At 48.6% G+C, this 14,020-nt stretch overlaps 1 protein-coding gene across 3 annotated transcripts in view; it reads left to right on the top strand.

The window, feature by feature from the left end:
* The window catches only part of xrcc6 (X-ray repair complementing defective repair in Chinese hamster cells 6), a 35,436-nt gene extending 21,620 nt beyond the window's left edge, over positions 1-13,816 (top strand). The window contains exons 9-13 of one of the 3 annotated variants that reach the window (XM_072588570.1): positions 1,419-1,580; positions 2,627-2,756; positions 10,043-10,143; positions 12,498-12,614; positions 13,594-13,816. In XM_072588570.1, coding sequence (XP_072444671.1) covers positions 1,419-1,580; positions 2,627-2,756; positions 10,043-10,143; positions 12,498-12,614; positions 13,594-13,799 — 716 coding nt within the window. In that variant the 3' untranslated portion in view covers positions 13,800-13,816. The remainder of the gene's footprint in view (positions 1-1,418; positions 1,581-2,626; positions 2,757-10,042; positions 10,144-12,497; positions 12,615-13,593) is intronic. The other 2 variants (XM_072588572.1, XM_072588571.1) reach the window with 2 other exon arrangements.
* The last annotated feature ends 204 nt before the right edge of the window (positions 13,817-14,020 follow it).

Genomic DNA, 14,020 nt, shown 5'->3' with positions numbered 1-14,020 from the left:
TAAAAAAAAATGCCTCTCACCTCACTAATGTCCCGTAGTTGTTTATTTGCACAGAATTTGAGAATTGCTGAAGAAAAGCACATTTGGTCAAAGCTTTTTGTTGTGCTCTCTTCCGGACAACTCACAAGGAATGCCAAAGTAAAGGGAAAACAGCATTTACAGTGCAACCTTGGTTATCCGAACATCAGTTATCCGAATTTCGGATTATCCGAACAAGATCGCAAAGTTCCGTAAAAACGGCATTCGGCAACTCAGCGTTCAGTTATCGGTTAAACGGCATTATGGTGTGCTTTGCCGGATAACCGAGAAATGTTTGATAATCGGCAATCAGATCGGTTATCCAAACGATCAGTTATCCGAACAAAAAACTCCTTGCCCATCTCGCTGGGTTAATTGAGGTTCTACTGTACAGTGTGTGAGAGAAGAGCGTTGGTTAGTTAGCAAGTGGACTCTTGTCGAGGCGTTGTCATGGAGTAAGTACCAGTTAATGATGATTGACAGTTGTTGATCGAGGAGGCAATGGCCTCGTGGTATTATCATTCGACTGTTAATCTCAAGACCCAGGAAGTTTTCAGAGGATCTGGGTTCACATCCAACCATGGCAGATGGTAGACTCTGAATCCAATAAAAATCTGGAATTAAGAGTCTAGTGATGACCATGAATCCATTGCAGATTGTCAGAAAACCCCATCTGATTCACTAATGTCCTTTAGGGAAGAGAACTGTCATCCTTAGCTGAACTGGGCCTACATGTAACTCCAGATCCACAGCAACGTGGCTGACCCTTAACTGCCCTCTGGGCAATTAGGGATGGGCAATAAATGCTGGCCTAGTGAGTGATGCCCTCATCCTGTGAATGGTCTTTTTCCAAGGGATAGGGAATCCAAAACTGGAAGGCAGAGGTTTAGGGTAAGAGGGGAAAAGTTTATAAAGGACCTGAAAAGTAGCATTTTCACACAGAGGGTGCTACGGGTATGGAATGAGCTGCCAGAGGAAGTGGTGGAGGCTGGTACAGTTACAACATTTAAGAGGCATCTGGATGGGTGTATGAATAGGAAGGGTTTGAAGGGATATGGGCCGGGTGCTGGCAGGTGGGACTAGATCGGATTGGGATATCTGGTCGGCATGGACGGGTTGGACCGAAGGGTCTGTTTCCGTGCTGAATGGTTTTCTGATTATATTTCAAATGGCACTCAATTTCTCCCTGCCGCTCTGCTGGATAGATAATTCCAAAGAGTTCTCACATTCGGTATGTATGATGTTCAGGGTTCTCTTACTCTGGTTAAACATAAAATGACAGCCTTGGTTCTGTTTCCTGTCACCCGGAGAGCCTTGCTCCTTGACAGGAGCCTGCCTTTGGGCTCAGAGCTGACACTAGCTTCTGCTGAGAGCTGTGTTTGTGTTGACAATCCTGACAGGAAGCAGTACGTTATTCAGTGCGCTGCTCACCAAGTGCCTGGAGAAGGAAGTGTTCGCTGTTGCCAGGTACATTCCCCGGAGGAACACCCCACCCCGGTTCGTGGCACTGGTCCCACAAGGGGAGCAGCTGGACGATGAGCAGGTGCAGACCATCCCTCCAGGTGAGTGGTACCAACTCCAACTTTCAACGTCTGGTCTAGTCCATTATACTAACTGGGTGAGTGTTATGGACCAGACCAGACCCCCCCCACCACCCCCCCCAAAATACAATCAGAAGACCCTAACGTTGTATTATTTTAAAGGTAAGTGCCAGGCATTGCTTTCCAGATGCAATTTGATTGGTCAGTCTTAGAGCGAAACACACTTTGTTCATGCACTCAAGTTAAAATACAACAAACCAAAGGAGAAATTAGCGTAATGTCACTGTGTTGGAAAATTTAACACAATAATAGATTATTTAATGACTAAACAGTAGCTGTCCCAACACAGTAACATCCCATAAACACACCCTTGGTAAAGGCAGATGCAGCAAAACAGATTGTCTCACGGGCAGTTCTTCAACCGAGGAAGAAAACATAGAGAGAGAAGCAAGGAGAGATGTACTGCAGCTTCCAAACCCCAACTTCAAGATCCAGCATCAACTGCTCCTGGAAAGCAAAGACTAAACATCCTGGCTCTGTGGGAGCTCGGCCCCACCCGTTCAGGCTGCTTCTATTGTTCTAACTTTATTTTTTTAAAAAGCTCAATGCCTCACAAATTGTTTCCTCTAGTGGCTCTGAGGAGACCAATGGGCACCTCTGTCTCAAGCTTTCATTATAAAAAAAGGGACAAAATTCACCCTAAAAGCCAGAGTATTGTTGCACAGCGACACCCAGGCAAACATTCCTGCTATTGTTCAAAATAGTGCAAGGAATTGGTAACTTCCAGCCAAGAAGGAAAACAGGACCTTGGTTTTCTGTCATTGAACATCAAAGTGCCCAAAGCTTCCTGGCACCCAGAGGACTCATAAATGACCCCCTCTCCCTAGACACAGCTGGCGTTTGCAGGAGGTAGTTGCAAAGATCATTGGGGGTGGTGGGTGTACCCCCTTTTCTGTGGAATTATGAATGTTCTTCCTGAGACCCGTCAAACTCAGCATCTCTAACTCAGGCAGAACGCTTCACCAGCTCTGGGTACAAGTAAAACTGTCCCATTGTTTTCCCGTCAGGATTCCACCTCATGTTCCTGCCTTACGCTGACGATAAGAGGAAGGTGGATTTTACAGAGAAGACGGTGGCCAACGAGGATCAGACCGAGAAGATGAAGCAAGTGGTGCAGAAACTCCGGTTTAAATACAGGTCGGTATTAGTCCTTGATAGCTGAGCAGGACTGAGCATTTGTCCGTTACAGTACTTTGGGGGGGGGGAACGGTGCCAGACACCTTGGCCGGGATTGGGAGGGGTGAAACTGCTCGGACAGAGCTTACATTTATATAGCACCTTCCAGGTGAGAATGCCTGCTTCAGAGGAGCACAGTCAGGAGATGTTTGACACCAAGCCACGTGAGGAGATATTAGAGCACGTGACGGAATACTTTGCTGAACAGGTAGGTTTTAAGAGGCATCTCAGAAGGTGAAGGAAGGAGTTTCAGAGCTTAACCCCCCCCCCCCACAGTGGGGTCAGGAGCTGAGACTTTGGGCTCAGGAGCTCTGAAGCTGCCTTCAGTGACCATCTTTGCCCTGAGGTGTCCTTCCCTTCCACCACCACCAAACCACCAGCACCTTCACCCACACACAGCACCCCCCCCCCCCCACCCAAACGTCACCAAGGGATTGTCAAGCTTTGAAACGGGATCACAGTGAGGGAGAAGTTTGGGATGCACTGGCTTAGACCCTAGGCAGCTGATGGCAAGGCTGCCAACTCTGGGAAGATGGGAGTCGGGGGGAGTGCAGCAGTGTCTTCACCAGTGAGCAGCTGCCCAGGGACTGTTTCACCTTGCAGTTTGATGAAGGTCATTGTGAGGCCGCCCTAGACACACACAGACACAGATACATACTCACACCTACACACACAGACACAGATACATACTTACACCTACACACACAGACACACACACATACTCACACAGACACATACTCACACCTACACACACAGATACATACTTACACCTACACACACAGACACACACACATACTCACACAGACACATACTCACACCTACACACACAGATACATACTTACACCTACACACACAGACACACACACATACTCACACAGACACATACTCACACCTACACACACAGAGACACATACTCACACCTACACACACAGACACATACTCACACCTACACACACAGATACATACTTACACCTACACACACAGACACAGACACATACTCACACCTACACACACAGAGACACATACTCACACCTACACACACAGATACAGATACATACTTACACCTACACACACAGACACATACTCACACCTACACACACAGACACAGATACATACTCACACCTACACACACAGAGACACATACTCACACCTACACACACAGATACATACTCACACCTACACACACAGATACAGACACATACTCACACCTACACACACAGACACAGATACATACTCACACCTACACACACAGAGACACATACTCACACCTACACACACAGACACAGATACATACTTACACCTACACACACAGACACACACACATACTCACACAGACACATACTCACACCTACACACACAGATACATACTTACACCTACACACACAGACACACACACATACTCACACAGACACATACTCACACCTACACACACACAGACACATACTCACACCTACACACACACAGACACAGACACATACTCACACCTACACACACAGAGACACATACTCACACCTACACACACAGACACATACTCACACCTACACACACAGATACATACTTACACCTACACACACAGACACAGACACATACTCACACCTACACACACAGAGACACATACTCACACCTACACACACAGATACAGATACATACTTACACCTACACACACAGACACATACTCACACCTACACACACAGACACAGATACATACTCACACCTACACACACAGAGACACATACTCACACCTACACACACAGATACAGACACATACTCACACCTACACACACAGACACAGATACATACTCACACCTACACACACAGAGACACATACTCACACCTACACACACAGAGACACATACTCACACCTACACACACAGATACATACTCACACCTACACACACAGATACAGACACATACTCACACCTACACACACAGACACATGCTCACACCTACACACACAGACACAGATACATACTCACACCTACACACACAGACGCACATACATACTCACACACCTATACACAGACACAGATACATACTCACACCTACACACACAGACAGACTAACACACACATACTCTCACACCTATACACAGATACATACTCACACCTACACACACAGACACAGACACATAGTCACACTTACACACACAGACTCACACACATACTCACACTGACAGACACATACTCACACCTACACACACAGATACAGATACACACTCACACCTACACACACAGACACAAATACATACTCACACCTACACACACACATACTCACACCTACACACACAGAAACACACACATACTCACACCTACACATACAGACACAGATACACACTTACACCTACACATACAGACACAGATACACACTCACACCTACACATACAGACACAGATACATACTCACACTACACACACAGAAACACACACGTACTCACACCGACATACACAGATACATACTCACACCTACACACACAGAAACACACACATACTCACACCTACAGACACAGACACATACTCACACCTACACACAGACACATACTCACACCTACACACAGACACATACTCACACCTACACACATACACACACACATACTCACACCTACACACACAGACACAGGTACATACTCACACCTACACACACAGACACATACACCTACATACAGACACATACTCACACTTACACACACAGACACAGATACATACTCACACCTACACATACACACATACTCACACCTAAACATACAGACACAGATACACACTCACACCTACACACACAGAAACACACACGTACTCACACCTACACACAGACACAGATACATACTCACACCTACACACACAGACACAGATATATACTCACACAGACACATACACCTACACACAGACACATACTCACACCTACACACACAGACAGACGCACATACATACTCACACACCTATACACAGACACAGATACATACTCACACCTACACACACAGACACAGATACATACTCACACCTACACACACAGACAGACACACACACGTACTCACACACCTATACACAGATACACACACACACCTACACACACAGACACATGCTCACACCTATACACACACATACTCACACCTACACACAGACACACACACATACTCACAGCTACACACACAGACGCACATACATACTCACACACCTATACACAGACACAGATACATACTCACACCTACACACACAGACACAGATACATACTCACACCTACACACACAGACAGACACACACACACATACTCACACACCTATACACAGATGCATACTCACACCTACACACACAGACACAGACACATACTCACTCCTACACACACACTCACACTTACATACACAGACTCACACCTACACACACAGACAGACACATACTCACACCTACACACACATACTCACACCTACACACACAGACACACATGCACACTCACACCTACACACGGATACACACACACACATACTCACACCTACACACACAGACACAGATACACACTCACACCTACACACACAGACACATACTCACACCTACACACACTGAAACACACACGTACTCACACCTACACACAGACACACACATACTCACACTTACACACACAGACACAGACACACACACATACTCACACCCCTATACACATACACAGATACATACTCACATCTACACACACAGACACATACTCACACCTACACACACAGACAGACACACACACACAGTCACACACCTATACACAGTCACAGATACATACTCACACCTACACACACAGACACACACACATACTCACACACCTATACACAGACACAGATACATACTCACACACACAGACACACATCACACACACCACACTCACACACACGCGCACATACACACACCACACTCTCACACACACCACACTCACACACAAGCGCACACACACCACACACACATCACACTCACACACACACACACCACACTCACACACACCACACACACAAACCACACTCACACACACGCGCACACACCACACACACACACAAACACACACACACACCACACTCACACACCACACACACCACATTCACACACCACACACACCACACTCTCTCACACACACACACACACACACCACACTCACACACACACCACACTCACACACACATACCACACCCACACACACACACCACTCACTCACACACACACACCACACTCACACTCACACACACACACACACACACACACACCACATTCACACACCACAGATGTGGGCGGCACGGTGGCACAGTGGTTAGCACTGCTGCCTCACAGCGCCAGAGATCCAGGTTCAATTCCCGCCTCAGGCGACTGACTGTGTGGAGTTTGTACGTTCTCCCCAGTGTCTGCGTGGGTTTCCTCCGGGTGCTCCGGTTTCCTCCCACAGTCCAAAGATGTGCAGGTCAGGTAAATTGGCCATGCTAAATTGCCCGTAGTGTTAGGTAAGGGGTAAATGTAGGGGTATGGGTGGGTTGCGCTTCGGCGGGGCGGTGTGGACTTGTTGGGCCGAAGGGCCTGTTTCCACACTGTAAGTAATCTAATCTAATCTAAACCACATTCACACACCACACACACCACACTCTCTCTCACACACACACACCACACTCACACACATACACCACACTCACACACCACACACACCACACTCTCTCTCACACACACACCACACTCACACTCACACACCACACTCACACACCACACACACCACACTCACACACCTCACACACACACACCACACTCACACACACACAGCACACTCACACACCACACACACACACACACACACCACACTCACACACACACCACACTCACACACCACACTCACTCACACACCACACTCACTCACACACCACACTCACTCACACACCACACTCACACACACACCACACTCACACACACACCACACTCACACACACACCACACACACACACCACACACACCACACTCACACACCACACACGCCACACGCACACTCACACACCACACACACACTCACACACCACACTCTCTCACACACACACACCACACTCACACACACCACACACACACACCACACTCTCACACACACACCACACTCACACACCACACTCACTCATACACCACACTCACACACACACACCACACACACACACCACACTCACACACCACACTCACACACACCACACTCACTCTCACACACACACCACACACACACACACCACACCACACTCTCTCTCACACACCACACTCACACACACACCACACACACACACCACACACACACACCACACACACCACACACACCACACACACACCACACACACACCACACACACACCACACACACACTCACACACACTCACACACCACACTCTCTCACACACCACACTCTCTCACACACACACCACACACACACACCACACTCTCACACACACCACACTCACACATCACACTCACTCACACACCACACTCACACACACACCACACACACACACCACACTCACACACACACACACCACACACACCACACACACACACACTCACACACCACACTCTCTCACACACGCACACCACATACACACGCACACCACACTCTCTCACACACACACACACGCACACACACACACACACACACAGTGTTAAACTGATGGTTGAAACCTAAATTAAGAAACCAACCTAAATTTAAACTTCATAAAAAGCGAAAGAACTGCAGATGCTGTAAATCAGAAACAAGAACAGAAGTTGTTGGAGAAGCTCAGTGGGTCTGGTGGCATCTGTGGAGAGAAATCTGAGTTAACGTTTCGGGTTGAATGCCCCTTCCCTGCTCAGCCTTTCCAGCAATTGCTGTTTTCTTTCTAAATTTAAATGTCATTTTTCTTATACAATCTAATCATGATTTTTTTTTTCTCTCTTGTATTTTTTAAAACACTCTTTGTTTCCGTATATTTAAGAGAGAGACCACCTGTTAGTGCACATGTTTCTGGCTGTGAGTAAGTGCAGCAACTCTGTGGGATGTGCTATGTCACACCTCCAGGGGAAGGTGGGACTTGAACCCAGACCGTCTGTCCTCGTGGTCACTCCACCGCTGACCCTTAAACAGGCTTTATCCCTGGATCAGAAGTCACACAACACCAGGTTATAATCCAACAGGTTTATTTGAAATCACAATCTAACACCTGATGAAGGGGCAGCACTCTGAAAGCTTGTGATTTCAGATTAATCTGTTGGACTGTAACCTGGTGTCGTGTGAGTTCTGACCTTGTCCACCACAGCCCAACACTGGCACCTCCACATCATCCTTTGACAGCCCCGAACTGCTAACCTTTCAGTTAGTTACCAAATACTTGACCGAAGACTGATTGATTGTTTTTAAAAACGGAAGGAGGTAAGGGTTGGAGACAAGTGACAACAATCACTGTGGGGATTTAATTGACAAACTTGGCTTTACGAGCACTGCACTGTATCCAACTGACTTGATTTAATTAAGGAGAGGCGGGTTGTGTCAGTATGTTGCCCCTCTCAGGATAGAACTCTCTAGAACTGAGCCACACAAGCCAGCATGTTCCTGTCCAATCCTCCAACAGCGTGGAGTCAGCTGAACACTAGAAACGCCTTTCCCATAATAAATCAGGAATTGGAAGCTGGTTTCAGTTGGAGGAAAAAAATCATCTGGTTCACTAATTATCCTGGACGGCATGGTGGCTCAGTGGTTAGCACTGCTGCCTCACAGCACCAGGGAGCCGGGTTCGATTCCAGCCTCAGGCGACTGTCTGTGTGGAGTTTGCACGTTCGCCCCGTGTCTGCGTGGGTTTCCTCCCACAGTCCGAAGATGTGCAGATTAGGGTGAATTGGCCATGCTAAATTGCCCGTAGTGTTCAGGGATATGTAGATTAGGTGCATTAGTCAGGAGTAAACATAAGGTAGGGGAATGGTTCAGTGTGGACTTGGTGGGCTGAAGGGCCTCTTTTCACACCCGAGAGAGTCTGTGATTTAGGGAAGGAAATCTGCCATCCTCACCTGGTCTGGCCTACGTGTGACTCCAGACCCACGGCAACATGATGTGAAATGGCCTCACGCACCACTCAGTTCAAGGGCAACAAGTACTCGCCTTGCTTATGATGCTCACATCCCCGAACAGATTAAAGAATTAAAAGACTGAAATTGATGCACACTTGTGCCAGTGAACAGGAAATGGACCTTCCCAGTGGTGGTTCCTTTTGGTAAAACCATGACGTCTGTTTGTCTGGCAACAGGCCCGAGAGCTTTGAGAATCCAGTCATTCAGAAGCACTTCCGTAATCTGGAGGCTTTGGCACTCGACTTAAAGGAGCCAGAGGAAATGGAAGACTTGACACGTGAGTATCCCACTGCATAGCTCCTAGTGACCGCCTTGAATTGAATTTATTGTCATGTGCCCAGACCATCACACAAACCAACCTTCCATCCACTGACCCCCCTGTCTACACTTCCCACTGCCTCAGGAAGGCAGCCAACATCATCATAGTCCCCTCCCACACCCCCCCTGGATATAATCTCTTCCATTGGGCGGGAGATACAACAGATTCAGGAACAACTTCTTCCTCGCTGCCATTGAACTTCTGAATGGGCCTCTCAAATTTCAAATCTGACATTGATCCCCCTCTCTGTGTACCTTCTCTGCAGCTGTCACTTTATATTTCTCACTCTGTTCTGTTACTCTAATGCACTTTGTATGGTATGATCTGTACTGCACACAAAACAAAATTTTTCACTGTATCAAGGTATACGTGACAATTATAAATGAAAGCCTGTACCGGGTTAGCCAACTGCATCATCACAACATAACAGGGAGGAATTTTCCACCTGAGAAAACATCCCCAAGGCAGTGAGATGGAGATGATCCTCCCCCTTCCCAGTGGGTCTCCCTCCTGGGAAATCTCAATGTGTGAATTTCAGGTGAGTGTTGACATTTCTGTAGGGATGGGGCTTTGGAGCCTGGGGGTGGACAGCGGGAACTGGGCGTGCAAGGGTGAGCTCAGGGGAGCGTAGGAGCAACATGGAGATGTGGGAAGGCTGAGTGTTGGCGAAGGAACGGCATGTTGCTGAAGAGATGCTGTGGGACTTTGGATGTAGAGGCATGAGGGCAGGAAGAGAAGGCGCAACGGGAGATCAGCCAGCTTCAGTTGGATAAGAGTGGAATCTGGTGAAGTCAGCAACCACCTTATCCCAACCTGTCGAGAGATGTGAAACCCACATGGGGTATCTAATACCAATGAACCATTATCCCACATGGGGTATCTAATACCCACTGTCCCTACCCCACATGGGGTATCTAATACCCATGGCCCCTACCCCACATGGGGTATCTAATACCCATGGTCCCTACCCCACATGGGGTATTTAATACCCATGGCCCCTACCCCACATGGGGTATTTAATACCCATGGGCCATTACCCCACATGGGGTATCTAATGCCCATGGTCCCTACCCCACATGGGGTATTTAATACCCACTGTCCCTACCCCACATGGGGTATTTAATACCCAGGGCCACTACCCCACATGGGGTATCTAATGCCCATGGTCCCTACCCCACATGGGGTATTTAATACCCACTGTCCCTACCCCACATGGGGTATCTAATACCCAGGGCCACTACCCCACATGGGGTATCTAATACCCATGGCCCCTACCCCACATGGGGTATCTAATACCCATGGCCCCTACCCCACATGGGGTATCTAATACCCATGGTCCCTACCCCACATGGGGTATCTAATACCCATGGTCCCTACCCCACATGTGGTATCTAATACCCATGGCCCCTACCCCACATGGGGTATCTAATACCCATGGCCCCTACCCCACATGGGGTATCTAATACCCATGGTCCCTACCCCACATGGGGTATCTAATACCCATGGCCCCTACCCCACATGGGGTATCTAATACCCATGGCCCCTACCCCACATGGGGTATCTAATACCCGTGGTCCCTACCCCACATGGGGTATCTAATACCCATGGCCCCTACCCCACATGGGGTATCTAATACCCATGGTCCCTACCCCACATGGGGTATCTAATATCCGTGGTCCCTACCCCACATGGGGTATCTAATACCCATGGCCCCTACCCCACATGGGGTATCTAATACCCATGGTCCCTACCCCACATGGGGTATCTAATACCCATGGCCCCTACCCCACATGGGGTATCTAATACCCATGGTCCCTACCCCACATGGGGTATCTAATACCCATGGTCCCTACCCCACATGGGGTATCTAATACCCATGGTCCCTACCCCACATGGGGTATCTAATACCCATGGCCCCTACCCCACATGGGGTATCTAATACCCATGGTCCCTACCCCACATGGGGTATCTAATACCCATGGCCCCTACCCCACATGGGGTATCTAATACCCATGGTCCCTACCCCACATGGGGTATCTAATATCCGTGACCCCAAACCCAAGTACAGGTCAACCTGGAGATAAGTGGACAACCCCCAAACAAGGAAATTAACACACACACCGTCTCACACAGGCATCGACACAGAGAGACATACAGACACAGACACACACAAACACATTTACTCACTCATCCTCACCCTCCACTCCACCCCCACCCCCCATCCCCCACCACATCCTCTCTCTCTCTCTCTCTCTCTCTCTCTCTTGCTCTCCCCCTGATGTCACATGGTGGTGGATCTTTTCTCCACGCAGTGCCAAAGATTGATAGGATAGACAAGAGGATTGGGCAGCTGGCCGAGGAGTTCAGGGATCTGGTCTACCCTCCGGACTATAACCCAGACGCAAAGAGCCATATGAAGAGGAAGCTCGGTATGTGGTGATCAGTTTATATAAATGCAAGGTGTTGCATTTTGGTGGGTCAAACCAGGGCAGGACTTGCACAGTCAACATTAGGTCATGGGGAGTGTTATAGAGACCTTGGAGTGCAGGTTCATAGCTCCTTGAAAGTACAGTCGCAGGTAGATAGGATAGTGAAGAAGGCGTTTGGTATGTTTTCCTTTACTGGTCAGAGTGTTGAGTACAGGACATTGGTTAGGCCACTGTTGGAATATTGCGTGCAACTCTGGTCTCCCTCCTATAAGAAACTTGAAAGCGTTCAGAAAAGATTTACAAGGATGTTGCCAGGATTGGAGGATTTGAGTTACAGGGAGAGGCTGAACAGGCTGGGGCTGTTTTCCTTTGAACATTGGAGGCTGAGGGGTGACCATTTAGAAGTTTATAAAATCATGAGGGGCATGGATAGGGTAAATAGACAAGGTCTTTTCGCTGGGGTGGGGAGTCCAAAACTAAGGTGAGAGGGGAAAGATTTAAAAGGGACCTAAGGGACAACGTTTTTACGCAGAGGGTGGTGCGTGTATGGAATGAGCTGCCTTAGGAAGTGGTGGAGGCTGGTACAATTATGGCATTTAAAAGGCATTTGAATGGGTTTATGAATAGGAAGGGTTTAGAGGGATATGGGTCAAGTGCTGGCAAATAGGACTAGATTGGGTTGGGATATCTGGTCGGCACGGACGGGTTGGACCAAAGGGTCTGTTTCTGTGCTGTACATCTCTATGACTTCCTCACCTGGTCTGGCCTACATGTGACTCCAGACCCACAGCCATGTTGTTGACTTGTAACTGCCCTCTGGGCCATTAGTGATGGGCCCAGCCTCTGACACCCACATCCCATGAATAAATAAAAAGCAAAAACACAATGCAGGCTGGGTCTGTTGCAGGTTTGGCGTTGGGAAGTTCCACAGCGGCTGCCTGACGAGTAGCCGTGTGAATCGCTGTTTTTGTGTCTGCAGGCAGTGCTGCAGGGGGAGCGGAGAAGAAGCCAAAGCTGATGGAGTCCATGGGGACGGATGAGATCAGGCAGCACGTACAGGGCGGGACCCTGGGAAAGCTGACGGTGCCGGTACTCAAGGAGGTCTGTAAGCAGTACGGTCTGAAAGGCGGCGGCAAAAAGCAAGAGCTGATCGATGCTATCACCGGTCACTTCACTGAGCATTGACCGAGGCGACAAGATGGGGTGGGTGGGGGGGGGGGGGGGGGGGGGGGGGGGCGGAGGTGGGAGCAGGGGACATGTATCTGCAGCAGCGACGCTCTCAGGTTGATTTAGCGGGGTGGGGGGGAGGGCGCAGTTGGTACAGGCTGTGCCATCTTCATAACTGAGGTATCGCAATCATAGAGATGGCACACCCCCCTCCCCCAGCCCTTGCAGCGGCCTGTATC

This window comes from Chiloscyllium punctatum, chromosome 18 (genome assembly GCF_047496795.1).
Source record: "Chiloscyllium punctatum isolate Juve2018m chromosome 18, sChiPun1.3, whole genome shotgun sequence".
Lineage (NCBI taxonomy): Eukaryota > Metazoa > Chordata > Chondrichthyes > Orectolobiformes > Hemiscylliidae > Chiloscyllium > Chiloscyllium punctatum.
Note: the sequence above shows the minus strand (reverse complement) of the source record. Positions and strands in the feature narration are given on the sequence as shown.